Source organism: Lepus europaeus, chromosome 13, assembly GCF_033115175.1.
Source record: "Lepus europaeus isolate LE1 chromosome 13, mLepTim1.pri, whole genome shotgun sequence".
NCBI classification, from domain to species: Eukaryota; Metazoa; Chordata; class Mammalia; order Lagomorpha; family Leporidae; genus Lepus; species Lepus europaeus.
Window position 1 is genome coordinate 43921721 of NC_084839.1, and position 27549 is coordinate 43949269.

The following is a 27549-nucleotide window of genomic DNA, read 5'->3' on the forward strand; positions in this document are numbered from 1 at the left end:
TCCAACAGCTCCGACAGGCCAACACTTGGGGAACTTCCTTTGGTATGCAGTTTGGACCTGAGCTGACTGAGGTTTTGTATAGCCTACATTAAGCCCACTCAGTGTAGAGTATGGAGATGTTTGCTTATTTCAGGTTTCCCCACACTGTGGGGGACTCACTTATCAGACCATTTCTCAAAAAAAGTTGATTTTCTTTCTTTCTTTCTAGATTTATTTGAAAGAGTTACTAAGAGAGAGAAGGAGAGGCAGAGAGTGGGAGAGGTCTTCCATCCGCTGGTTCACTCCTGTTGGCCACAACGGCTAGAGCTGCTCCCATCCGAAGCTAAGAGCCAGGAGCCAGGAGCTTCTTCTGGTCTCCCGTGCGGGTGCAGGGGCCCAAGCACTTGGGCCATCTCCCACTGCTTTCCCAGGCCATAGCAGAGAACTGGATCAAAAGTGGAGCAGCGGAGACTGGAACCAGCCCCCAAAAAACTTGATTTTATCTGCCTGGCAAAGGCCAGCCCTGTGGCAGAACACAGTTCGCCCAAAGCAATGACTTCATCTTGCATGTTTCCACCAAAGTGCAACTGAGGTGGATTCCACACTTAACTAATTTACAATCTGGGATAAGGGGCCAAAGGACTGTCAGTCTTCCAACACATTTACAGAACTTGAATAGGAACTTCTTATTCACACCCTCTTACCTTTCTAAAAGCTAAATAAAGCCCTTGGGGCCAGTACCTGGGCTTTGAGTTAAGCTCCAGCTTTCCAATGAATGCAGGTTGATCCCATCTGCGACCCAGCTCCCTGTAAATGCGCCTGGGAAAGCAGTGGCAGAAGGCCCACGTACTTGGGCACTTGCTACCAGTGTGGAAGATCCAGATGGGATTCCAGGCTGCTCACTTTGGCACAGCCTTGGCCGCTGTGGCATTTGGGAAGTGAACCAGCACACGGATGACCTCTCCATCTCTCTCTCTGTAACTCTGCCTTGCAAACAAACAAACAAACAAACAAGCAAAACCCACAACAAAACCTAAGGAATCTGGCATTGGACACACTCCTGGGCCAAAGGACTCAGAGACATGATTGTGGCCCTTAAGTATCTACTTATTCCGAAATGCAAAAATGCCCTATAAAGGAAAGCTTTGCATAGAGGCAGGTTTTTAAAATAACCATGCAAAGGGCCTCGCCCTAAGCACTCAGTTAACATTCACCACGCGCCTGCAACGAGCAAGCTCGTGAAGAGCCAGGCTGGCTGGAGGCCGGCTCCTAGGTGCCGGCCCCGGCGACCGCACGCCAGCGCCAGCACCCGTCCCAGGCCATTGGGTCCGTGCCCACGCTGCGCGCGGCCCCCGCACAGAGGACGCTCCGGCGCCCGGCCGCTTCCGCTCCGGAGAGGGAGGGCTTTCCGGGGCGGAGAGCCCGGCCATCGCTAAGGACTTCAGGCCGTCCCGGGGCTGGCCGGTCGCCCGAGTGAGGCAGGGCGCGGGGCTCCCGGGCCGCAGGCCGGAGCGGCGCGCGCCCGCGAGCCCGCGAGCCCGCGCGCAAGGGGGCGGGGCCTGGCGCGCGCCTCGCTCGCTGATTGGCCCCAGGGGCCCGGTTCTTCCGGCGGAGCGCACCTCCCCCCGGGGTTTCCCGCCAGCAGGAGCCGCGCGCTAGATGCGGTGCCTTCAGGCGCTCCTTGCCGACAGAACGGTTGGGCCTCGGCGACCGTCGCTATGTCGCGACAGAGCACCCTGTTCAGCTTCTTCCCCAAGACTCCGCCGCCGAACAAGTCCCCGGGCAGGGCTTCACGAGACGGCGGCGGCGCCCGCGCTGCCACGGGGGCCTCCGCTTCCCCCAGCGGGGATGAGGCCTGGAGCGAGGCTGGGCCTGGGCCCAGGCCCCTGGCGGACTCTGCGTCGTCACCAAAGGCGAGGAACCTGAACGGAGGGCTTCGCAGGTCAGCGGCGCCCGCCGTCCACGTCAGGTAGCCGCGGGGGTCGGCGGGGGCGGGGGCGCGGTGGGCCCCGGGCTTGGAGGAGGTGGGTCTGCAGAGTTGTCCTGAGAGAGTGTAGGAGCCGGGGGTTGGGGTGGGGGTAGCTTGTAAACAGGGCAGGAGGAAGTGGGCAGTGCAGGCTCGGAGGCTGGTGCGCAGGAGCCGCGCCGACTTGAGGCGCTTTGGAGGCGGAGCAGCCGCGTCCCGCCAGCTTTGGGGGTGCTAGGGGCCGAGAGGGACGATGGGCGCGGGCAGCCTGGGGCTGGGGGCTGCAGCCTGGGGCTGGGGCGGGAAGAGACGGCGCCGAGTGCTCAGGCAGGGGGCTGCCCGCCGGGAGGCCGGGGGGCGCGGGCCGCGCGCGAGTTCCTGTCCGGAGCGTGGCTGCTGAACGGGGTCCCCGGGGGAGATGCCGGGTCGCGCCCAGGTGCGGAGGAGACCGCAGGTCCTGGGCGCGGGCTCGGGGGGCGTCGGGGCGGAGGAGCGAGGGGCTGGAGGCGTGTCGCGCCGCGGCCCGCGGGGCCTGATTGGGCGGAGCGAACCTGGCGGGGCGGGGAGCCCAGAGTGCCGGGATCCGCGTGGGCTGTCCCAAAACAGGACGTCGGGAGCTTTGGTTTGGTGCGTGTGTGAGCTGCTGTCGCTTCTTACTTTATGGCGTGCAATCATCGTCGGGGGCGACTCCACGGCGGGGTAGGGCGCCAGCATTTTTTTTTTCCCGGAGTTGAGAGTGGACCGCTGTCGGTGTGAACGCGACTCTTCCCTTTCTGGGCAGTTTTGGCCGGCCTTTTGTCGCGGGCTGCGGCGACGTGTTGAAAAAGCTGGCCTTTTTGAGAACGGAGTGTTGACGGCAGAGATGGCAGGTTTAGAAAACCTAGCTCACGGAGACCAGTGAGTGATTTTGAGTAATGGACTTCGACGATTCAGATTGGTCCACGTCTGAGGATAATTACAGGGTCCCCCTCGTGTACGCGAACCTTTCTGTGCTCTAGTAGAAGTCGCTTGTGGGGAGCAGAGCCAGTGGGACTCAGACACACCCTTACCTAGTGAGAAATGCAGGATGTACTCACGAATTGATTGTTCGTGCACCCAAACTAAATGGACTTATAGTAAGGTTATACTTCACATGCATATTGTGAGAAAATAAGGCAGGAAGGGGTTAAAATGGAGTTGCTTGAGCTAACTGCATATTGTTTTGCTTTTGTATAAAATAGCTGGGCTTGCAAAATGCTTTAGCTGAACTTGTAGCATGTGATGAATGTGTTAATGCTTTTATGAGATAATGGAGCATGTGATAATTATTTTAGGAGCTATGTTAAGTTTTTGGTCATGATGACCCCGTATTTGTGCTTGCTCAAGGACTTTGTTTCCTCACCCTGGAAAAACCCTTTATCTTGTGATTATGTGTCATGCTGTGGTTTATCTTGTGATCTTTTGTAATGCTGTGGAGATATGCTAATGTTGTGGTTTTAAGCCTTAAATACTCTGTGCGGTTGATGATCGGGGCCTCTCTTCTTGCACTGCACCAGAGGGTGCTGTTGTGCTTTGAGACGGCCCATCTGCGCAGATGTAATAAACTTCCTCATGCTTTTTGGAGCGATTGGAGTGGAATTAGTGTTTCTGGGGGTCTCTCTCTATAGGACACCAATTTTTAGGGTCCTACAATTGAATAGCACTGTTTTTTGAGGTCCAAATCCAAAAGACGTGAAGAACAACATTATACGCATAGCGTCTCCAGTATGGAGAGAGACTCCAAGGTGGGTAGATAAAGACGCACGCGGGAAGCTAGGTTTTTAAAGATAGGTCATTCAGCTGATGTTCGTGTACCTACTCTGCCAGGCACTACTAGTAGTGGGCGTTGTGCCTACTGCAGTGAACAGGACAAGCAGAGAGGAAGTTCTAGAGCCCAAACAAGGAATGTGTGAGTTTTGTGTTGTGGGGGAAAGCGAAAATGACATCCTGTGGGAGTGGGCCGCTGGTTCTGGAAGGCAGAGGCCCTGCCAGCTGTGGATAGAATGAAGGGAGGTGAAGTAGGGAGGGGCCTCATCAGACCAGGCTGTTGGGCCACAGAGACCTTTTCACTTCCTTTGAGAGGGTTTAAAAGATGCTGAGCATCTTGTAACATTTATTGTTGAGATTTGTTTTTGTGCTGAAGTTAGTCTTCCCTCTGTTTTCCTAGACCCACATGTCTTGTACCCCAAGTTGTCCTTTCACTTAGTTCCTGTCATCTTTTGATGAACAGATGATACTGGTGGGAAAGTCTAGTTTGTCCATCTTTAAAATTTGTTTAAAAATGTTTATTTTCACTTAGTGGAGAGGCAAAAAAATGTTTATTTTCACTTAGTGGAGAGGCAAAGTGACACAGAGATATCTTCTATCCACTAGTTACTCCCCAAATGCCTCCAGGGCCAGGGCTGAGCCAGACCAAAGGCAGGAGCCCCAAACTTAATGATTCTGTAGCTCTGCCCCAGGCACATCAGCAGGGAGCTGCATCAGAAGTGAAGTTCAAAGGCAATGCCAGCTTTGCAGCCTGCAGTCTAACACACCATACCATGATGCTGGGCCCAGGATAGTTTGATTTCCAAAGTTAGCTTGAGTGTCTTTCACAACTGTGACCACTCACTGTTTATACACACAGTTTTCTTGCTAAGTCCCATTTATCTTGAGAAAGCAAAAGTGATGTGATTTTTTTTGTTAAAGATTTATTTATTCATTTATTTATTTGAGAAGGTAGAGTTACAGAGGGAGAGACAGAAAGGTCTTCTATCCACTGGTTCACTCCCCAGATGGCTGCAGTGGCTGGAGCTGGGTTGATCAGGAGCCAGGAGCTTCTTCTGGGTCTCCCACAAGGGTGCAGGGGCCCAAGGACTTGGGCCATCTTCTGCTTTTCCAGGCCATAGCAGAGAGCTGGATTGGAAGAGGAGCAGCTGGGACTTGAACCAGCACCCATATGGGATGCCGGCGCTGCAGGCAGCGGCTTTACCCGCCACACCAACAGCGCTGGTCCCAATGATGTGATTTTTAAAACAGGATTTTAAAGTTTATTGGGTGTATCTTTCGTCTGAGTGAATTTTTTTAAAGATTTATTTATTCGAAAGAGAGAGTGAGGGTGAGGCAGAGAGATCATCCATGTGATGGTTCACTCCCCAAGTGGTCACAATGGTCAGGCTGAACCATGGGGAAGCCAGAAGCCCTGGCCAGGCTTGAGTCAGGAGCCCAGACTTTGATCCGGGTCTCCTATGTGGGTGGCAGGGGTCCAAACACCTGAGCCATCTTCTGCTGCTTTCCCAGGCCGTTAGCAGGGAACTGGATTCGAAGTGGAGCAGCTGGGACTAGAACCAGTGCCCATGTGGGATGCACTTGTTGCAGGCAGCGTCTTAATGTACTACCCTACCATGCTGGTCCCATGATTTCTTATTTTTAGTTATGTGGAAGCCTTTTTTTTTTTTTTTTTTTAAAGATTTTTATTTATTTGAGAGGTAGAGTTACAGAGAGAGGGAGAGACAGAGAGAAAGGTCGTCTTCTTTTTTTAAGGTTTATTTATTTATTTGAAAGTCAGAATTAAACAGAGAGAGAGGTCTTCCATCCGCTGGTTCACTCCTCAAATGGCAGCCATGGCTGGAGCTGTGCCGTTCCAAAGCCAGGAGCCAGGAGCTTCTTCCAGGTCTCCCACACTGGTGCAGGGGCCCAAGCACTTAGGCCATTTTCCACTGTTTTCCCAGGCCACAGCTGGACCGGAAGAGGAGCAGCTGGGACTAGAACCAATGCCCATATGGGATGCCAGCATCACAGGCAGAGAATTAACCTTATGTGCCACAGCGCTGTCCTCATGTGGAAACTTTTATTTATCATTTTGAACTGTCCGTATTTCTTTTTACATTTTTCCTGGTTTTAAAAATCCCGAGAATAGGCTGGTGCCACAGCTCACTAGGCTAATCCTCTGCCAATGGCGCCAGCACCCCGGGTTCTAGTCCCGGTTGGGGCGCCGGATTCTGTCCCAGTTGCCCCTCTTCCAGTCCAGCTCTCTGCTGTGGCCCGGGAAGGCAGTGGAGGATGGCCCAAGTGCTTAGGCCCTGCACCCACGTGGGAGACCAGGAGGAAGCACCTGGCTCCTGGCTTCGGATCGGTGCATCGCCGACCGTAGCGGCCATTTGGGGGGTGAACCAACAGAAAAGGAAGACCTTTCTCTCTGTCTCTCTCTCTCACTGTCTAACTCTGCCTGTCCAAAAAAAAAAAAAAAAAATCCTGAGAATACCAAACATTTAAGTTTTTTTGTTTTTTTTTTTTTAAGATTTATTTATTTACTTGAAAGGCAGAATTACAGAAGGTAGAGAGAGAGAGACAGGTCTTCCATCCGCTTTACTTGCTTCACCACAGCACTGGCTCCCAGATGTATTGTTTAAAGCTTTAAAAATACTTGTAGAAGCATAACTGAATCTCATTTAAGTATATAAAGTTCCAAATTTTTTGGTGTTCCAACTTGATTTATTTGTTTGCAAGGCAGAGCGGCAGGGAGAGATGGAGAGAGCTCTTCCATCCGTTAGTTCACTCCTCAAATGGCCACAGCAGTCCCAGTGCATTGGCAGGGAATGGGATAGGAAATGGGTGCAGCCAGTACTTGAACCAATGCTCTTACAGAATGCCAGCATTATGCCACAACGCCGGCCCCAGGGCATTCATCTTAAGTGGGAATTTAAGCTGCAGTGCCACAATTCCAGCTCCATATATTCACATTTTTAAGATTTTATTTATTTATTTGAGAGGTAGAGTTACAGACAGTGAGAGGGAGAGACAGAGAGAAGGGTCTTCCATCTACTGGTTCACTCCCCAAATGGCCCCAACAGCTGGACCTGGGCCATTCCAAAGCCAGGAGTCAGGAGCTTCTTCAGGGTCTCCCACATGGGTGCAGGGGCCCAAGCACTTGGACCGTTTTCCACAGCTGTCCCGGGCCATAGCAGAGAGCTGGATTGGAAGAGGAGCAGCTGGGACTAGAACCAACATCCATAATAGTATGCTGGCACCACAGGCGGAGGATAAATCTGTGCCACAGCACTGGCCTCCACATATTTTTGAAGATAGTATTTAGTGTTGGTAGGAAAATCCAAATATTTGCATGGATTGAAATATGTTCCTTTTATTAGCATTTTTAAAAACTGCACAGTTGCTAGAGATACATCTTAAAAATTGTGTTTGAAAAAATTAAATACACACCAACAATCAGTAGATTAAAATTTTTGTTAGCACTGATTGAAGAAGAATTTAATTGAAATAAGTCTTTAGTTTTATTACAAAGTAGATTTCATTACCTGCTGAATTCTCTTTTTGGCTCAGAAAGCACTGTTTCTTGGACCAGGATTTTTTTTTTTTAAGATGTATTTATTTATTTGTAAGTTAGAGTTACACAGAAAGAGGAGAAGTAGAGAGAGAGGGGTCTTCTGTCCGATGGTTCACTCCCCAGATGGCCGCAATGGCCGGAGCTGCGCGGATCCGAAGCCAGGAGCCAAGAACTTCTTCCAGGTCTCCCACATGGGTACAGGGGCCCAAGGCGTTGGGCCATCTTCTACTGCTTTCCCAGGCGATAGCAGAGAACTGGATTAGAAGAGGAGCAGCCGGGACTAGAACAGGCACCCATATGGGATGCTGGCGCTTCAGGCCAGGGCGTTAACCCGCTGCGCCACAGCACCAGCCCCAGACCAGGATTTTTAAAGTACACATTTTTTCTTAAAACTTTGTAGCCTTGCAAGAACTATGTATTACTAAATTTTTCAGCCTTAGCATTTTAGATTATACTGCTTGCCTTTCCTCCCTCTCCCTCAACTACCTTCCTTTCCCTTTCCTCCTACCTCCTCTCCATCCCCTTATTTGAAAGGCCGAGTGACAGACTTCTTCCATTGTTGGTTCACTCCTAAAGTGCCCACAACAGCCAGGGCTGGCACAGACCTAAGCCAGGAGCCAGAAACTCTCCAGGTGTCCCATGTGTGTGGTAGGGACTCAAGTACTTGAATCATCTGCTTTCTGCCTTAGGCATATTACTAGCAGGAAGCTGGATCTGAAGCGGAGCACCCAGGACTGAAACTGACACTCTGATATGGGATGCAGGCATTCCAAGCAGTAGCTGAACCCTCCAGGCCACAGTGCCTGCCCCTAAACAGCTATTTGCTAATAGCATTTTATTTCTAAAAGGATTTTATTTCAAAACTGATAATGGTTGGAACTGATTCTTACACCTTTTTTTTTTTTGCCTGCTGAGGATGCACATTTATCTTTCAAATAAATTTAAAAGAGATGTTTTAAATCAGTTGTTGAAAGAAAGGACACTTTTCTAATCATTTTAATTTTTAAAAAAAATTTTTTAATAGAATTATTTATCTGAAAGGCAGAGTTAGGGGAAGAGGGAGAAAATTTTCCACCTGCTGGTTCATTCCCCAAATGACTGCAGCAGCTGGGGCTGTGCCAGGCTGCACAGGAACCAGGGGCTTCATCTGGGTCTCCTATGTGAGTGCAGGGACCCAAGGACTTGGGCCATCCTCTGCTGCTTTCCCAGGCACATTGGCAGGGAGCTGTATTGGCAGTGGAGCAGCTGGGACACAAACTGGTGTCAATATGGTATGCTGGTGCAGGCAACAGCTTTACCCATTATGCCACAATGCCTGCCCTTGTTTGTTGTTTTTAAAATTTGGATAGAGACAGAGAGATATCCTGTCCTCTGGTTTATTCCCCAAGTTCCCACAACAGCCAAGGCTGGTCCAGACTGAAGCCAGCAGCCAGCCAGGAACTCAATCTGAGTATCCCAGATTGGCAGGGAACCCAGGTACTTGAGCCACTACCTGCTTTCTCCTAGGATGTATATCAGCAGGAAGCTGGATTCAGGAGTAGAGCGGGGATTTGAACCAAGGCACTTTTGATGTGAGTTGTGGGCATCTTAAGCCATGTCTTAACCACTGGGCCTAATGCCCAACCCTAAAAGACCATGAAACAGTTTAAAACAATTTCTGTTAAATGGGGGCTGGCACTGTGGCATAAATCTTTTAAAAAAATTTGTACAAATAAATGACAGAGTTCTGAGATAAGAGCTCTTTAGAAGCTTCAAAGTTTGGGTTAAAACAAGAATGATTAACCTAATGCATGCCAAAGTTACCGTTTTACTACAATTATATACATAAACCTAAAATTGAAAAGTTTTTTCCCCCACTTTCACATTTCAGTCAGAAAAGAATTATTGAGGACAGAAGGAACCTTTAAGAGGCAAGTTTGTCCATCTCACATTTTTGTTCAAGAAATTTGAGCCTAGTTATTTAGTTTCTCTGAGAGCTAACAGAAATGTTGAAATTCCTGAAATCTTTGTTGCCTCATACCAGGCTGTGGTGGAATGAGAAGGCCATGCCAAGATGGCCGCTGGCAACAAAGTCTGCCTGGCAACAGGCTGTGATTGGATGGTTTCCGAAACCATAGAATTCTCTTGGGTCTGCACATCCTGATCCCTTGAACTTCAAATGCACCACCAAGATGTGCATTCTTGTCTGTCGCACTAAGATCATTCTTGAGAATTTGTAGTCCTTACGGATGTGTGTAATAAGTGGCTGATCCAGGTGAGCTTTTTCAGTCTTATCCTCCATGACCAATTTCTACAAGCAGGAGAAATACTCTTGACCTAGCCATCCTCAGTGTTACAAAGCAAGAATACTCTGTAAAACCCAGTGTGTTTAGCCAGCCTCAGAGCCCATCTAGGGATATTTAATAATTTCGACACATAAGGGAAGAACAGGCTCCACCTAGCCAGTGATGGGAGGAAGGCTTCACCGTGTTCCTACCAAAACTTCATTGGAGTCTGATCTTGGGGAATTTCGTTGCATGTTAGTAGGGCAGCCAGACGTGACTGATTGGAATCCCCTCTCTTCTCTCCCTCAGGAAAGTCTGCCTTGGCCAGTGCGGTTTGAAGCCCGCACAATGCCGCACGTGGCATTTATTTGCCCTGTTTAGTCAGTCTTTGTTGGGGTGTCAGGCTGAGAGTTGTTATACCATTTCTTTGTTCAAATACAAATTATTTTCCTGCTTTAGCAGCAAAAATAAAGGAGTAGAGCTGATGTAGATGTATTGAATTTCTATTCCTGTCTGCGGTTCCCTTGGCAGGGCCAGACCAAATGATTTCGTGGGCCTTACATAGCCCATGTAGGCCCATGTACCGGCTGTTCCCTCCAACCCACCCACACTCACCACCCCACCCCACCCCCATCCCCATCCCTACCCTCATTTAGGGGGAAGGTTCTGACTTACACAGAAATCTTGTGTTTGACAGTGTGATGGGCTCTGTGCGTGGCTGGATGGCTCAAGTGCAGGTAAGAAGCCTGCAGGAGCAAAGCGTTCTACACGTGGTAGCTGTCTTTTTTTCTGTTAAGTGATACCGCAGTAAGGATGAGGCACAACTGTGGTGGGGGTCTGAGTCTTGTTTGAGGGTGACTGAGGTGATGCGCCTCAGGCGGATGTGTCCTCAGTGCACGGCACTGCAGACTTGTGTGAGATGAGAGAACGTCTATACCATAAAGGCCTTAAATCGTGCTCCTGTTCATGTTTCACTTAATATCCTGAGGGTTTCTATAATCGTAGTGCTAAATTTTTATTTTTCTAACTTATTTGAGAGTGAGAAAAGAGTGAGTGAGCTCCTATCTGCTGATTCACTTCCCAAAGGCTCACAAGGGGGCTGGGTCTGGGGCTGGGTGGAGGCTGAAGCTGGGACCTGGGAACTCAGTCGAGGTCTCATGGGTGGCAGGAATCTGCTGCTGCTGCCTTCCACACTGCAGAATCAGGGAGTTGGAGTCAGGAGCCCAAAGCAGTGTGGAATGGGGCCATCTGATATCTTCATTGCTAGGCTAAATGGCCTGCCCAATGCTCATGGAAAATATTCTTTATATATATATATATATACACACACACACACTTATTTATTTATTTATTTATTTGGACAGACAGACAGTGAGAGAGACAGAGTGAAAGGTCTTCCTTCCGTTGGTTCACCCCCTAAATGACCGCTATGGCTGGCACGCTGCGCCGATCCAAAGCCAGGAGCCAGGTGCTTCTTCCTGGTCTCCCACATGGGTGCAGGGCCCAAGCACTTGGGCCATCCTCCACTGCCTTCCCGGGCCACAGCAGAGAGCTGGACTGGGAGAGGAGCACCGGGACTAGAACCTGGGGTGCCGGAGCGGCAGGCAGAGGATTAGCCTAGTGAGCTGCTGCGCCGGCTCTTTTTATATTTAATGACTGAATCAGGTGACTTCCATTACTAAATATTATTCAGAAGTGTAACAAAATATTGTAATGTGCTTAATTTTGTAGTCATTCAAGAAAACCTTTAAACAGGCCAAGAAAATATTGGTATCTAATATTTGCGCAGGGATTATCAGCTGTTAGTGTCCTCTCCATCACTAGGGGGCGTGTTGTGGTCATTAGCTAGCTTCTCCCCTTCTCTGGAAAAACCCACAGAGCTGAGTGTGAAGGTTGAACCTCTTTTGATTCTGTGGGCACATGTGCTCCCTACACTTTTATTTGTTGATTAGAGCTTTCCCATAAAACTAATTTTGGGGCAGGGAGGATAGCAGAGTGCTAGGTAGTTTTTGTGTTCAGAATACATTGTGGCTTAACTGGGAACAAAGTCCAAGCAAAGTCTAATGCATTAGATCATTAGTGAATTATGGAATCGATGTTTTGTATTAATACTATGCGTTAGTCTGTTTCTTATACATGGGTGGGAATCCTCAGAAAATCCATGGAAAATGCACGTTATGAAAAAAAAAACTGCATGGATTTCAAGAGTTTTCACACTAAAATAAACCAGTCTTTAAATTCATGTACAATAGTTTATGGCTTTTTCCTGCCGCCAGAATTCTGCTGTAGTCCTTACATGTTGGATGATTCTGAGAAATGGTTTCTCACCTTAATTCCAATAATTTATTTGTATCTTGATAGTTAAACATTATACTTACATTAGCTAGCTTAAGTTTGTATGTTTGAATATTAGTGCTAGAAAACTTCAGAGGAGTCTTACTGATAATCTCCTTGAAATTGTCTATTTGTAGGTAATTGCTTTTAAAATAACCTTAATCAGATATTAACCAAGTTATGCATTTCCTTTTGGCAACAGTTCTTGTGACTTCTCACCAGGTGATTTGGTTTGGGCCAAGATGGAGGGTTACCCCTGGTGGCCTTGTCTGGTGTACAACCACCCCTTTGATGGAACATTCATCCGCCAGAAAGGGAAATCAGTTCGTGTCCATGTACAGTTTTTTGATGACAGCCCAACAAGAGGCTGGGTTAGCAAAAGGCTGTTAAAGCCATACACAGGTAAGACGGTAGGGGTTACTGCAGAGAGAGAGGGGATAGAGTCCATTAACTGTATTTTACTACAACAAATAGGAGTGGAAGGCATGAAGGATTCTGGCATGAGAATAAAATGCAGCTGGTCTTCAAGCAGCTTGTTTTGTGGAATGGAATTTTTCTTTCCTTCTAGTGATTTAGAGCGATGTTATGTCCTTAAAGGAAAAAAAAATCTCATGACTGGCATTATAACCAAAATACCAAGTTCAGCCACAGCAAGATTAGATTAAACTGTCTCCATGTTGAAGGAGCCAAAGGATCATGTATTCAGGATATATGGCATGCAGATGAGTGACACTGTCTATGAAGAGTGGAGATCCTGGCCTCCAAAATCCTCAACCGCAGACATATGTCAGCAGTCCGCTTACGAAGGCTGGGTGCACCACACAGTCTTCTTGAATTATACAGTGCATGTACAGTATGATTTTAGGGTATGGGTACCACACATTACCATTACTCTGTCTGCTCCTCACTGCCAGTTACTCTTTTAGAATCGGAACAAGGGTCCGTTTCCCAGATGTCTTTGGGAATGATGCCATTTGGCCATAATGTTCATGGTGCACTAGAGTGGGCTGGGGAATCAAAGAAAGTGAAGTCTAAGTGAAAATCTGACGTACATGGTAGAAAGACAATCAGGAAATTTTGTTTTGTCTTCTCTACTAGTGTGCTGTAATACTCTGAACTAACCAAAGTAATTTATTTTCTGATCCTGTTTACTTTGATGTAAAATGATCCTTTTTTGGACCAGATTATAAATGAGGTCCTTTCCAGGACTCATTTTGAGATTTTAAAAACGCTTTGGAAAAGTGACTTAAAGAGACTGAGAATTTGTTGTTGTCATTATTTTGTCAAATTATCCTAACCATTGGGTCACCTGGGATAGTCTCTCTTCTCATGACCTCACTCAGTGGCAGCTAACAGGTACAACACACCTCCTCAGTGCAGCAAGAGTTGTAAAAAAGGTTTATGTTGAGACCCTTTCTGAATATTTTACTTAAGGAAAAACACTGTATACAGTCAGTTAAAGGCAGCTTTGATATTAAATATAAATGTTTTCTCCCAAAATCAGCTAGATGAGATACATGTAAATAAACAGGTGAATAGCCAGCCTCCCAGCAGGGACTTTATATCAAAACCCACTTTTAAAATAAAATTGCTCTGTGTTAAAGTAAAACTCTTTATAATACTCATTTTGTTATAACAAACAGCGTTTCTACCTATTGAGCAAGAGGTTAGGTCAAGTCTGATGGTATGTATGGAATTTAGTTCTTTTCCATGGTCTGACTAGAAATGTCTCTGCTCTGTTCTTCTTCCCAGATAGAAATATGTAACCAGACTTGGAAAAGAAACCTGAATTTGTCTAAATTTAACAGATCTAAAACATTTCATCATTTTTGTATACAAAAATAGAATAATCTAAATTCCCATATGATTAACAACTTGTTTGTGCTGTCTCAAATAAAAAAGTACAATTTCCCATTTTTCTGTAAAGAGCTATGCCAAAACTACAAATTGCAACAAAGTCAACTGAAGGGTGACTCTGAACGTCTCTCAAAGTCTCATGCAGCTGCACTCCCCATACTGTCTATATAGTGGTAAAGTTGTTCCCAAGAACACTTGATCCAACCTTTGCTTTACAAATAAATCTAAGATGAAAACGCAATAAAAAGACCAGTTTCTTTTCACCCATGCCTCTCTGATAATTTGTAATTAATTTGAAAGGGAGTGCAAAGGGGTCTGGGGAGAGAGGTCAATTAATCTTCCATCTGCTGGTTCACTGTGCAGATGGCCTCAATGATTGGGGCTGGGTCAGGCAGAAGCTAGGAGTCAGGAACTCCATCTGGTTCTCCTATGTGGGTGGCAGGGCCCAAGCACTTGTGCCATCTTTCACTGCTTTCGCAGGCGCATTAGGAGGGAGTTGGATTGGCAGTGGAGCCAGGACTTGAAATGGGATGCCAGCATCGCAAGTGGTAGTTTTGCCCACTGAGCCACAGTGCTGGCCTCTCTCTGCTGTTCTATTAACATCCCTATTAGAAGAGAGACTAAATGATCCTGGGTGACCCAACAGGGCAACCTCAAGGAGTTAAAATTGGTGATTTCAGTTTCACTGGTAGTTCTTCCATGATTGTTGTCATTCTTGCTATAGGATGAACCAGTTATCCAGCCAACAAGTTCTTATTTGCAAATATATTTCTAGGTTCAAAATCGAAGGAAGCCCAGAAGGGAGGTCATTTTTATAGTTCAAAGCCTGAAATACTGAGAGCAATGGAACGCGCAGATGAAGCCTTAAATAAAGACAAAATTAAGAGGCTTGAATTGGCAGTGTGTGATGAGCCCTCAGAGCAAGAGGAGGAGGAAGAGATGGAGGTGGGACACTGCATTCAAGTTATTTCTGCTACAAGGATTATGGAAGAAAAAAGGAAAGACATTGAAGCGGTGTTCTCTTGTTACATTTCTATTAGTTTCACACAAGTATACATCTGTACTCCAAAGATTGTAATTTATTTAGAATATCAACTGCTAGCAATTTTTTTTTTTTTTTTTTTAAACATAAGTTGTCCAGCCTGCTGGGAGGACAAGGCACTACAAGCAGTAGTACTGTTCTGGAAAGAAGTAGCCAGCCAGGGACAGTAAGGATGTGGCCAGAAAATTGGTTCTTGAGCTAGGCAGTAGGCTTCTATGTGAGGGTGTACTCATGTCCTGGATTACCTAGGTTTATGTTTTTAGTTTCAATATTTTTTGTTGTATCTTTCATGAAATAACCCCGAAACAACCCTGGTTTCAAGTGTTAATCATTGTTAACTGAGTGAATTAAAACCTTTTGAAGAAATCAGCAGATAATTAGTTCACTTAAAGCAAATGAGCTATATTCCCTAAATTAGCAAATTAACGGGCTGCATCCCAAAAGAGATTCATGTGTAACTAAGCTTTTGTTTTATTCCTTATAGATTAAACGGAATAAGCAAGTTAATATGTAATGGGTATTTTCATCTTTATCTTTAAGCTTGTAATTAGGAATTTTAGCATTCATCAGAGGTTGAGAAACTTGTTGGTAACTACAGAGACCTTTTTGCTTACTACTGCTTGTGCCATGCCTAAGATACAGCTGGTCTGTGGAGCAGCAAGCATTAGGACCAGTATAGATTGCTCGCCTTTTTTTTTTTAAAGAATTTATTTTATTTACTTGAAAGGCAGAGAGAGAGGTCTTCCATCTGCTTGTTCACTCTGCAGTTGGCCACAATGGCCAGAGCTGCGCTGATTTGAATCCAGGAGCTTCCTCCAGGTCTCCCACACAGGTACAAGGGCCCAAGGACTTGGGCCATCTTCTGCTGCTTTCCCAGGCCACAGCAGAGAGCTGGATTGGAAGTGGAGCAGCCGGGAGTCGAACCAGCACCCATATGGGATGCTGACACTGCAGTCTGTGGCCCACTTAAATAATTTATAACATGGTGAAATTCTAACTTTTCTGTTTGTTAGAAGTGACTGAGCACATCAGCTGTTGGCACATGTGGTGCGCACCACACTACAGTGTCATCGCTGTTGTCTAGAACTCCTACAGGAGCAGTCGCTAAAGCTTGCAGTGTGACACCTGTCTAATGTTAGGTGAGACTAAAACCAATATTTAAGAAAAGTTTCTTCTGGAGGCCTATGAAGTTGAAGTAGACTGAGAAATACTCCATAGCAGTTTTGTAACTTTCCAAACTTTTGCTGTGTTTTTAAATATTCTTTCCTTGCCTGGCAGGTAGCTCCAACTTACGCATCAGATAAGAGTGAAGAAGATAATGAGATTGAGAGTGAAGAGGAAGTGCAGCCTAAATTGCAAGGATCTAGGCGAAGTAGCCGCCAAATAAAAAAACGAAGGGTCATTTCAGACTCTGAGAGTGACGTTGGTGGCTCTGATGTGGAATTCAAGCCAGATGCTAAGGAGGAAGGAAGCAGTGATGAAGTTAGCAGTGCAATGGGTGACAGTGATAGTGAAGGCCTGGACAGCCCTGTTAAAGTTGTTCCCAAGCGAAAGAGAATGGTGACTGGAAATGGGTCTCTTAAAAGGAAGAATTCAAGGAAGGAGATGCCCTCAGCCACCAAGCGAGCACCTGGCATTTTGGCAGAAACCAAGAGTACTTTGAGTGCTTTCTCTGCTCCTCAGAATTCTGAGTCCCATGCCCAGGTTAGTGGAGGAGGAGGTGATGACAGTGGTCGCCCCACTACCTGGTACCATGAAACTTTAGAGTGGCTTAAAAAGGAAAAGAGAAGAGATGCACACAGGAGGCGGCCCGATCACCCCGACTTTGATGCATCCACGCTCTATGTGCCTGAAGATTTCCTGAATTCCTGTACTCCTGGCATGAGGAAGTGGTGGCAGATTAAGTCTCAGAACTTTGATCTTGTCATCTTCTATAAGGTGGGGAAGTTTTATGAACTGTATCATATGGATGCTCTTATTGGCGTCAGTGAACTGGGGCTGGTATTCATGAAAGGCAACTGGGCGCATTCTGGTTTTCCTGAAATTGCTTTTGGCCGATATTCGGATTCCTTGGTGCAGAAGGGCTATAAAGTAGCACGCGTTGAACAGACTGAAACCCCAGAAATGATGGAGGCAAGATGCCGAAAGATGGCACACATATCTAAACATGACAGAGTGGTAAGGAGGGAGATTTGTAGGATCATCACCAAGGGTACACAGACCTACAGTGTGCTGGAAGGTGACCCTTCTGAGAACTACAGTAAGTTTCTTCTTAGCCTGAAGGAGAAAGAGGAAGATTCTTCTGGCCACACTCGTGTGTATGGTGTGTGCTTTGTTGACACGTCACTGGGGAAGTTTTCCATAGGTCAGTTTGCAGATGACCGCCATTGCTCTAGGTTTAGGACCCTAGTGGCACACTATCCTCCAGCGCAAGTCTTGTTTGAGAAAGGAAATCTCTCAGTCGAAACCAAGGCAGTCCTGAAGGGCTCATTATCCTCTTCTCTTCAGGAGGGTCTGATACCAGGCTCCCAGTTTTGGGATGCAGCCAAAACTCTGAGAACTCTCCTTGAAGAAGGGTATTTTACAGAAAAGTCAAATGAGAGTGGGGTGCTGTTACCCCAGGTGCTTAAAGGTATGACCTCAGAGTCTGATTCCATTGGGTTGACGCCAGGAGAGAGGAGTGAATTGGCTCTCTCTGCTCTTGGTGGTTGTGTCTTCTACCTCAAAAAATGCCTTATTGATCAGGAGCTTTTATCAATGGCTAATTTTGAAGAATATATTCCTTTAGATTCTGACATGGTCAGTGCTGCAAGACCTGGTGCTGTCTTCTCTAAAGCCAGTCAGCGAATGGTGCTAGATGCAGTGACCTTAAACAACTTGGAGGTTTTTCTGAATGGGACAAATGGCTCTACTGAAGGGACCTTGTTAGAGAAGATTGATACTTGCTACACTCCCTTTGGTAAGCGGCTCCTCAAGCACTGGCTTTGTGCCCCACTCTGTAGCCCTTGTGCTATCAATGATCGTCTAGATGCCATAGAAGACCTCATGGCCGTGCCTGATAAAGTCTCTGAAGTTGTAGACCTTCTGAAGAAGCTTCCAGATCTTGAAAGGCTTCTGAGTAAAATTCACAACGTTGGGTCTCCCCTAAAGAGCCAAAACCACCCAGACAGTAGGGCTATAATGTATGAAGAAACTACATACAGCAAAAAAAAGATAATTGATTTTCTTTCTGCTCTTGAAGGATTCAAAACAATGTGTAAGATTGTAGAGGTTATGGAAGACGTCGTCGATGACTTTAAGTCAAAACTCCTGAAGCAGGTCATAACTTTGCAGACAAAAAACCCTGAAGGCCGTTTTCCTGATTTGACTATGGAACTGCACCGATGGGATACGGCCTTTGACCATGAAAAGGCTCGGAAGACTGGACTCATTACTCCCAAAGCAGGATTCGACAGTGATTATGACCAAGCTCTTGCTGATATAAGAGAAAATGAACAGAGCCTCCTGGACTACTTAGAGAAACAACGCAGTCGAATTGGCTGTAGGACCATAGTCTACTGGGGGATTGGTAGGAACCGCTACCAGCTGGAAATCCCAGAGAATTTCACCACCCGCAATTTGCCAGAAGAGTATGAGTTGAAATCTACCAAGAAAGGCTGCAAAAGATACTGGACCAAAACTATTGAGAAGAAATTGGCCAATCTGATAAACGCAGAAGAACGGAGAGACGTATCACTGAAGGACTGCATGCGACGACTATTCTACAACTTTGATAAAAACTACAAGGACTGGCATTCTGCTGTAGAGTGCATCGCAGTGCTGGGTAAGACTTGAAACAAGCTTGTCGCTCAGGCTTTGGTTAATGCTCTGTGTCCCAGTTGAATACCCCTAAGTTGTAAGTTATACTCAGGGACCTTCAAAAAGCTTGTGGATACTGCCTGTTAAGAAAAATTATGCATGCAATTTCAAAATTTATTTCCCTTTTCCAGACTTTGAAAAGTATCCTTGTAATAGTTAAAATTTACATACATACTTGCCTGCTGCTCACTAAGTAAAATGACTTAATTGCCCACACCAGTTTTAGTTAGTTGAAGCCTGCTTTAATTATGAGTAGCCCTCTAACCTTCAGGCTTGAGTAAATTAACAGAAAAGACTGATAGGAGTGTATTACTTAATAAGGCAAACTTTAGAGTTCCTTTTTAAATGGAACTTTCTTAGTGTTTGAGAAGTATTGTTTCCAAGCTTTTTTAACATTATGGTTATATCTTAATTCATTGCTTGCTTTTAAATTTTTTTAAGATTTATTTACTTGAAAGGTAAAGTTATGGGAGAGAAGAGATTTTCCACCTACTGGTTCACTCCCCAGATGGCTTCAATAGCCAGGGCTTGGACCAGGCCAAAACCGGGAGCTGGGAGTTCCCTCTGGGTCTCCCATGTGGGTACAAGTGCCCAAGCGAGGACTTGGGCCATCATCACCCACTGCTGCCCAGGTGCATTAGCAGGAAGCTGGATCAGAAGTGGAGCAGCGGGGACTTGAACTGGTGCCCATAAGGGATGCCGGCGTTGGAAGCAGCGGCTTAACTCGATGGCCCCAAAGTTTATTCTTTACTGTTTTTTCCTTTTTCTATTTGTGAATCTTTGTGAGCACCTTTCAAAAGATGAATCTTCCCTTTTTTCTCTTTATCCAAAATTGTTCCACTTTGCTCCCTCCAGTTGATTTTCTTTTTCTTTTCTTTTTTTTTTTTTTTTTTTTAATTTTTTGACAGGCAGAGTGGACAGTGAGAGAGAAAGGTCTTCCTTTTGCCGTTGGTTCATCCTCCAATGGCCGCCGCGGCTGGCACGCTGCGGCCGGTGCATCACGCTGATCAGGAGCCAGGAGCTTCCTCCTGGTCTCCCATGTGGGTGCAGGGCCCAAGGACTTGGGCCATCCTCCACTGCACTCCCGGGCCATAGCAGAAAGCTGGCCTGGAAGAGGGGCAACCGGGACAGAATCTGGCGCCCTGACCGGGACTAGAACCCAGTGTGCCGGCACTGCAGGCAGAGGATTAGCCTATTGAGCCGTGGCGCAGGCCCCCTCCAGTTGATTTTAAAAAGCCCTGATTGATGTATTTATTAATCAGTAACCTTTTCAGCTTCATAATTTTTTCTTTAAATGCTGTGGCAACCTATCTGGAGCCTTTGCTGTTTTATACTTGAGGTTTATAGTCCGTGTTCTTTTAAAAACACAGCAAAGGTAGTTTATCCAGACTTGCAACAAAAATTATTTGGTCTGAATGCTATCTTAATGAAATAGAATGGCATCTGTCTGCTGCATTAAGTAATTGGTTAAAATTCTTAAGCACGGGTTTTCCAAATGATCAGTTTATCTGCCTTTCAAGATTGTTTTGGTATTCTTGTGCCAATTCTTAGAACATTCTGTTCCCCTAAGGAAGTGTTAACCACAGGGTTTTGGAGACAGAGAGAGGTAAGTATGGTGTCTGGTTGGTATATTTTTGTTGAGTTGGTTCTCATCCACTGGTTCACTATTGTTTTAAATCTTTGTGATGGCCAAGATTGGGCTGAACTGAAGCCAGGAGGCAAGAACTCAATCTAGGTTTTTCACATGGTCACAGCAACCTAATTACTTGGGCCTCCACTGCTGCCTCCCAGGGTCTGCATTAGCGCAAGTTGGGACTGGAGCCAGGCTTCCATCCCAGGCACTCATACGTGGGTTTTCTTAACTGCTAGGCCTGCCCTTCATTTGGTGTACTTTTAGTTTCCCCTTGGCACTCTTCTGGTCCAGATGTTAGAGGCCAAGCCTTTTGAGGAAAGAGATCTTGGGCTGAAATTGACTTCTCATTAAACACTGGTAACTTTGTTACAAAGCATTTTATGTGCTGGGCAGCTATTAATGTTACTGAGAGTGCCAACTGTTTTTTGTCTTTTTTTAAAGAAGCAATAATATGTAGTACTACATCAGTAGTTTACTACCTACTAAGAAACTCCCAGAACAATGAAACCATATTTTTACCTCTCTTTAACAGATGTCTTACTGTGCCTTGCTAACTACAGTCGAGGGGGTGATGGCCCTATGTGCCGTCCAGTAATTCTGTTGCCAGGAGAAAACACGCCTCCCTTCTTAGAGCTTAAAGGATCACGCCACCCCTGCATTACCAAGACATTTTTTGGAGATGATTTTATTCCTAACGACATTCTAATAGGCTGTGAGGAAGATGAGGAGGAAAATGGCAAAGCCTATTGTGTGCTTGTTACTGGACCGAATATGGGGGGCAAGTCTACCCTCATGAGACAGGTAACTGACTTTTAAGCCTTTGTCTTCAGAAAGTCATTTTGTAACACTAAGAATGAGTAGATGGCATATTTAGGTCATCACTTAGCAAACAGAGTGTTTCATAAAAGAGACTGATTTACTTTGAACTCTTTGTCCAAAGAGTGCTCTCACGTCATGAGGTATTTTTGAGTTCAGAAGGTAGATGTATTAAAAACATGTGAAGGCTAGCTCTATGTAGAGATGCTTGTAGGAATCCTTTTAAGCTTATGGTAGACATGCTAATGAGAAAGGAAATAAAATTCATGATTTTCTCATGACTGTTAGAAACTGCTTTTAGGGAAGACACAACAGCCTTTTGATGTATTAGGGGTTATTCACCCCCCCCCCCCCCCCGGAATTAGAAATGTTTTCTGCATTTTTAAAAGGTTGTAAGGAGGGAAAGAAATTAGCAACTCATTAGCTAGAGAGATAAAATAGCTGTGGTTTTCATTTGACCTTTGTATAAATCAAAATCTGAAGAACATGACTATGTACAGGGGATGGACCCCTTGAAATATTCATTTGATAGAAAAATTGGCTTGAGGCAAAAGCAGCTCTGAAGCGCACTCCAGGTTCCATCTACTACTCGGTTCAGGGTAGGATTCAGGCTCTTGTTTTAAAGGCCAAGCAGGCCCGAAGCCTCTTCTGTATCTCAGCCTCATCCTTAAGCAAATAGGTATAATTTAGAAACAGAACCAGCCTACGTGGGATTGTGAAGCTCTCGGAATGCCTTACCTTGTTAGGGGTTTTTTAGACAGACAAATGTTTATTATGTAGGTTTTTAAACACCGATCATAAAAAGACCTTTTCCTCCCTCATTCACAGGCTGGCCTATTAGCTGTAATGGCTCAGATGGGTTGTTATGTACCTGCTGAAGTGTGTAGGCTCACGCCAATTGATAGAGTGTTTACTAGACTCGGTGCCTCAGATAGAATAATGTCAGGTGAGTTTGCTTTTTCCACCCAGGGCTTTGACCATCTGCCTCTTGAACAAGTTATTTAAGTCTTCTCATTTCTCTAGTGTTATATATAGTAAGAATAAATCTGTTAAGTTTTTAAAAATGATCATCTTTGTGAAAATTTTTTTAAGGTGAAAGTACATTTTTTGTGGAATTGAGTGAGACGGCCAGCATACTTACACATGCAACAGCACATTCCCTGGTTCTTGTAGATGAATTAGGTAAGACATTTAAAACATTAGTTTTACATACACTCATCCCATGTTGTAACAAAAACCTTGATGCTCTATAGATAATCTTCCAGAAAAAATTAGTTTTTAGTACAAAGTTTTTGAACTTCACTTTGTTCACTGTACCCCAAGTGCTGCTATTTATAGAATGCTTTTAGAGTCACTAAATGATGTTACTGTACTAATCTCCTCTGAGCTTGCATTCCTTTGTAAGGTATGTCCTTCTTGGTGTAGCAGGCAGATAATATGCAATATTAAAACTTTCACAGGAAGAGGTACTGCAACCTTTGATGGGACAGCAATAGCCAATGCAGTTGTTAAAGAACTTGCTGAGACTATTAAGTGTCGTACTTTGTTTTCTACTCACTACCATTCATTAGTAGAAGATTATTCTCAAAATGATGCTGTGCGTCTAGGACATATGGTATGTGCAAACTGTTTATTCAAACTTTGTTCAGTTTTCTGAGGAAACAAGTTGGGTACTTAAATTGCTAGTACATGAATGTAACAGCTAATCAAGGTTGTGTTCCCTCCCCCCTCCCCTTTAAGGCATGCATGGTAGAAAATGAGTGTGAAGACCCCAGTCAGGAGACTATTACCTTCCTCTATAAATTCATTAAGGGAGCTTGTCCCAAGAGCTATGGCTTCAATGCAGCAAGACTTGCTAATCTTCCAGAAGAGGTCATTCAAAAGGGACACAGAAAAGCCAGAGAATTTGAGAAGATGACTCAATCACTGCGATTATTTCGGTAATTATATTTATGCTTGGATAAAGGCTGTAATTAACCATATAGCTGACCTGGAGGAAGTAAAGGGGGAGGGAGGATAGACCATAAAAAAAAGTAAAAAGAAATTTTTTTTTTTAATTTAAGGGAAGTTTGCCTGGCTAGTGAGAGGTCGACTGTAGATGCTGACGCGCTCCATAAGTTGCTGACTTTGATTAAGGAATTATAGACTACACTTGGAAGCTTTGACTTTTGACAAAGGTGGTAAATTCACACAACATTATGATCTAATAAACTTTATTTTTTAAAAATGACCATTTTTCCATTTTCTTTCTAGGAAATTAAACCCTTTTAATTCTTATCTACCTTCTACATAATGGTTATTGAATACTCCACAATATATTAAGTCTAGATGTTATGGTACATGCATACACTTTCAGGCTGTTTATACCCACTGTCACCAATACACATAAATGGGGGAGGGGGGTTATGAAACTGTATAGGGCTGTATATATATGCTTGTCTCAGCTTAATGCGGGAAATTGTGTTAATTTCCAGCAGTTTTGTCTAAACTGTTCAAAAAAAAACTATGAACAGAGTTCAAATACAGGACTGTTTTGAAGAGACTTTCTAAAGTGTACTTTAAAACATAGTAGTTTCTTACCTTTCACAAAACTGAGTTACAAGAATACTTTTGTTTTACAGTGCATCCCTTCCTAGGAAGTCTCATTAAAACACTCACTTTTTCTAGGGGTGGGGGGAGGGTGGTTTTGAATGCTGCACAGGGAAGGGGGAAGGAAAGGAAAGGAAATAATAAGTCTTAACTTTTCTTAAAGGATACCAGAAACATTGCTGGATATAATTTAAGATTAGTGTTTTCTCTTTCATAGAAAGAACGTACATACTGGGACATGAGTACAGTTACAGCAAGTCTAGGTGTGCTAACAAAACAGGGCACATTCAAGTACAATAAGATTTTGCTTGAAATTAAAAACAAACTACATGAGATTAAAGCATTAAAATCATATTTCTCAATCTGAATACATGTTAAAAAAAATCAAAAGAAACGCAGAAGTGCTAGCTCACATTTTTACCATATTACAAAAGCAATTGGTACCCATGTCCATAAAGGCAGCAACAAAGCTGCTTGTCTATTGAAGATTACTACTGCAAATTGGACTGCATTCAATGCTAGTTGTAAAAACACCAGCTTTTCAGAAGTTGGTATCTGTACAAAATTGCAGCTTATTTTCTTCACTTCTGTCCCTTCAAAAGTCTTTACACCGTAATGCTAAAACACCCAGCTCTGAGATCCTGAGTCAATATATTGCCACTTTCTTTTTGGTAGCTTGAGCTTCATAGTGTCAACTGACCTTGTGTATCCATTTTTTTAATACAGTCTCTTCCTGTAGCATGGGCAAATATTTTTAAATCTTCTTCCAAAAAATGTTTTAAGTTATGATGTTAGAATGGCAGGACTTTTCTTTAGGGAAGGAGTTCAGTTGTGCTGCAATGTATTAGATTCTATAGGTGGAGCAGAGTCATATAGTGTATCTGTATCATGTGTAGGCTCACCAGCTAATGTACAAGGGTTAGACAGTGTTCCAGCACCACAGTCACAGAAAAACCTAAAGCAAAATGAGAACCCAAAAATTAGGAAAGTGACGGGGAAAATGATTGGGTAACATAGTAATAAGCAAGTGTGCTACATACCTATCGTGTCTAATAAACTCTACATCATGTCCCTGATGGCACTTCTTAATGCAGTTCACACATATGGCATTTCGATCTGTGGTGTTACAAGTGTGACATCTAAAAAGCAAAACCTTACATTATTTTTCTCAAACATGTCATAAATTCAGAATAATTGCACTCAGGTTATATTCCTGTTGTCCTGTGTCTTGAGGAAAAAGAATGACCTGTAAGTTGCAGAAAAGCAGCTCAAACTGCAAAAGCTCAACGTGTATCAAGTTTTTCTTTGATTTACTCAAATCAACTTAGGGGAGTCAAAAACTGTCACTCAGTGACTGGGATATGCCCAACTTTGGTTTGAAAATCCTAACAAAAACACTATGTTGCAAACATTTCCACATTTTGAAGGACATCAGTTACTGCAGTAGTACGTTTTTCCATATTTATGGTCCTAAACTGAATAAACAGGACTCGATGTGGGCAATTTTCAGTTATGCTTGTATGGGAGTCCTTCCCCTTCCCCTTCTCAGGTCTCAAGTAATTTAGAAATATACCTGTAGAAATCATGCATGGGATAGCTGGTATAACTTGATATTTTATATAAACACTGGCCTCTACTAACAGCCTTTTCTATGGCGTCTTGATTGTTCATTATTTTGTTATCTGCAATAAAAGAAAAAAGTAAAAATGTAAAGGACAAAGAACATTTTTAAAAACTGTAAAAATGTAAGGGTTGTCTAATAGTTTCAGTTTTTAAGAGCTTTTTAATTGAAGGTGACCAGTAAAATAATTTTAAGAAAGGGGCTAAGAATAAAAAGATACTCCGGCTGTTCAGAAAAATTTTAAATCTATTGATTCTCTTCAATTTGGAGAGTGACAGAAGGAATTCAAACAATGGCTTCTGATCTTTGTGTGGCACATCTCACATGTTTACAGGCACAAATGACATACCTTTCATTGTCACATTAACACCAGATGCTAAAAACAAGCCTCCAAACCGGTTGTTAAAAATCTGATTGCCTTCTAGTGTTGCCGTTGCATGATTTGTGATCTCAATACCTGAAGTAAAATTTACAAGTAAGTACATGCATCACTTTAGCATTTATTAAAAGAAACATGAAATTAGATAGTAGCTATTTACTGACAGAAACATCTGCTTTCACTGTTAACATTCACTATATAACTAATTTTTATTAATGACATTCAAGGAAAAATTTTTTTTTTTTGGACAGGCAGAGTGGACAAAGACAGGGAGAAAGGTCTTCCTTTACCATTGGTTCACCCTCCAATGACTGCTGTGGCCAGTGCATCCTGCTGATCCGAAGGCAGGATCTTCTGGTCTCCCATGCGGGTGCAGGGCCCAAGCATTTGGGCCATCCTCCACTACACTCCCGGGCCATAGCAGAGAGCTGGCCTGGTAGAGGGGCAACCGGGACAGAATCCGGTGCCCCGACCGGGACTAGAACCCACTGTGGACATTTTTAAATTTTTGTGCCAATTAATTTAATGGGTAAAAATCAGCATATGTTTAGGGTGGTAAGTAGTTAGCTTATATAGTGGAAAGAAATTTGAAGTAATTTTCTTCACTGGCAAATTTAATTGCCTACGTATAACCAATGTTTTCTTCATTACGTGTGTGTTCCTAATAGCAATACAACCTATCCCAATTAATGTTCTGTGAACACTAAGTGCAGTATTTCTTGTGTTTGGCTTAGGGTGGAAGAAGCCAGTAGCTAGATTAGGTAGTCTCAGAAGTATCTGTTGAATAGACAGGCATTCAGCTACTTAGCACACTTCAGTTCATAAATTAGAGTATACCACAAATCAAACACTTTGCACAAATTATAAACAAGCCACAGGTAATAAAAGGAAATACAAACCTGCAGCAAATCCATCAAATATTCTGTTTTTCCTTAAGACTGGATGACTATTAGTGCTGATGAGAACACCTGCTTGAGCATTCCTGAAAATATCATTTTCTTCAAGGAGACCTATAATAAAATATTTCCTTAGATTAAGGCTAATGCATGTGACAAACTTTACTAGCCTTTTTGGGGTAATGTTTAATAGGTTTTCTTTTAGTGTCTTAGCTGTATTGTATTATAGATATTCACAGGACCCACTTAACAGGGACCACATCTAAGTTCACTTCATTCCCTGGTACAGAGTTGATTCTCAATGAATACTGTGGAATTAAAATCAGCTCCTTTGAAATACTTCTGTGGCCTCTCTCACAGTTCAGGCAAGCCCTTAATTCTGCCCTTTATGAGGGGAATCATTCCCTGATTCCTTTATTCCAGTCTCTAAGTTTCTTGCAACAAAATCAGATTTAAAGTTTTAAGTTTCCATTTAAAGCATTCCAAGATTGTTTCACTATATAACAGTATGCTATGCATTTTTATCCCTCATGTCTTTTTTTGTTTCTTGGAAAGTCCTACAGTCCTTCCTGCTAATGTCACTTTGATTAGGGGGTTTTCAGTTTCCCTTCATCTTCTGTTAAGTTTAAACTTAATAGTTAAAGAGGTAACTGAGGAATCACTATTTTTAAACAGTGAGAGGGAGAGACAGAGAGAAAGGCCTTCCTTCCGTTGGTTCACCCCCCCAAAACGGCCGCTACAGCCAGTGCACTGTGCCAATCCGAAGCCAGGAGCCAGGTGCTTCCTCCTGGTCTCTCATGGGGGTACAGGGCCTAAGCACTTGGGCCATCCTCCACCGCCTTGCTGGGACACAGCAGAGAGCTGGACTGGAAGAGGAGCAACTGGAACTAGAACCCAGGGCCCATATGGGATGCTGGCACTGCAGGTGGAGGATTAACCAAGTGAGCCACGGCACCAGGGCCCCAAGGAATCAC

General features: G+C 44.3%; 2 protein-coding genes across 3 annotated transcripts in view; one reads left to right on the forward strand and one right to left on the reverse strand.

The window, feature by feature from the left end:
* Positions 1-1612: 1612 nt before the first annotated feature.
* MSH6 (mutS homolog 6) lies at positions 1613-23320 on the forward strand. 2 transcript variants are annotated; one of them, XM_062209402.1, is made up of 10 exons: positions 1613-1948; positions 12087-12286; positions 14517-14686; positions 16062-18606; positions 20807-21075; positions 21919-22036; positions 22183-22272; positions 22551-22705; positions 22831-23030; positions 23154-23320. In XM_062209402.1, the coding sequence occupies exons 1-10, from the start codon at positions 1698-1700 to the stop codon at positions 23233-23235; spliced, it is 4080 nt and encodes a 1359-aa protein (XP_062065386.1). In that variant the 5' UTR covers positions 1613-1697; the 3' UTR covers positions 23236-23320. The 2 variants fall into 2 exon arrangements, with proteins under 2 accessions (XP_062065386.1, XP_062065387.1); XM_062209403.1 differs by lacking the exon at positions 23154-23320 and adding an exon at positions 3701-3708 and having other exon boundaries at positions 1613-1937; positions 22844-23008.
* A 4-nt stretch (positions 23321-23324) lies between these two features.
* The window catches only part of FBXO11 (F-box protein 11), a 93505-nt gene continuing 89280 nt past the window's right edge, over positions 23325-27549 (reverse strand). The window contains exons 19-23 of the mRNA XM_062209405.1: positions 26579-26689; positions 25650-25757; positions 25253-25361; positions 24720-24818; positions 23325-24634 (exon numbers count right to left, since the gene is read on the reverse strand). Coding sequence (XP_062065389.1) covers positions 24505-24634; positions 24720-24818; positions 25253-25361; positions 25650-25757; positions 26579-26689 — 557 coding nt within the window. The 3' untranslated portion in view covers positions 23325-24504. The remainder of the gene's footprint in view (positions 24635-24719; positions 24819-25252; positions 25362-25649; positions 25758-26578; positions 26690-27549) is intronic.

Excerpts from the sequence above, each read along its gene's own strand:
- MSH6 (XM_062209402.1), top strand. The coding sequence starts at position 1,698 with ATGTCGCGACAGAGCACCCTGTTCAGCTTCTTCCCCAAGACTCCGCCG. Across the intron at positions 22,037-22,182 it reads CTCAGATAGAATAATGTCAG|GTGAAAGTACATTTTTTGTG; the intron begins GTGAGTTTGCTT and ends AATTTTTTTAAG. Across the intron at positions 22,273-22,550 it reads GGTTCTTGTAGATGAATTAG|GAAGAGGTACTGCAACCTTT; the intron begins GTAAGACATTTA and ends AAACTTTCACAG.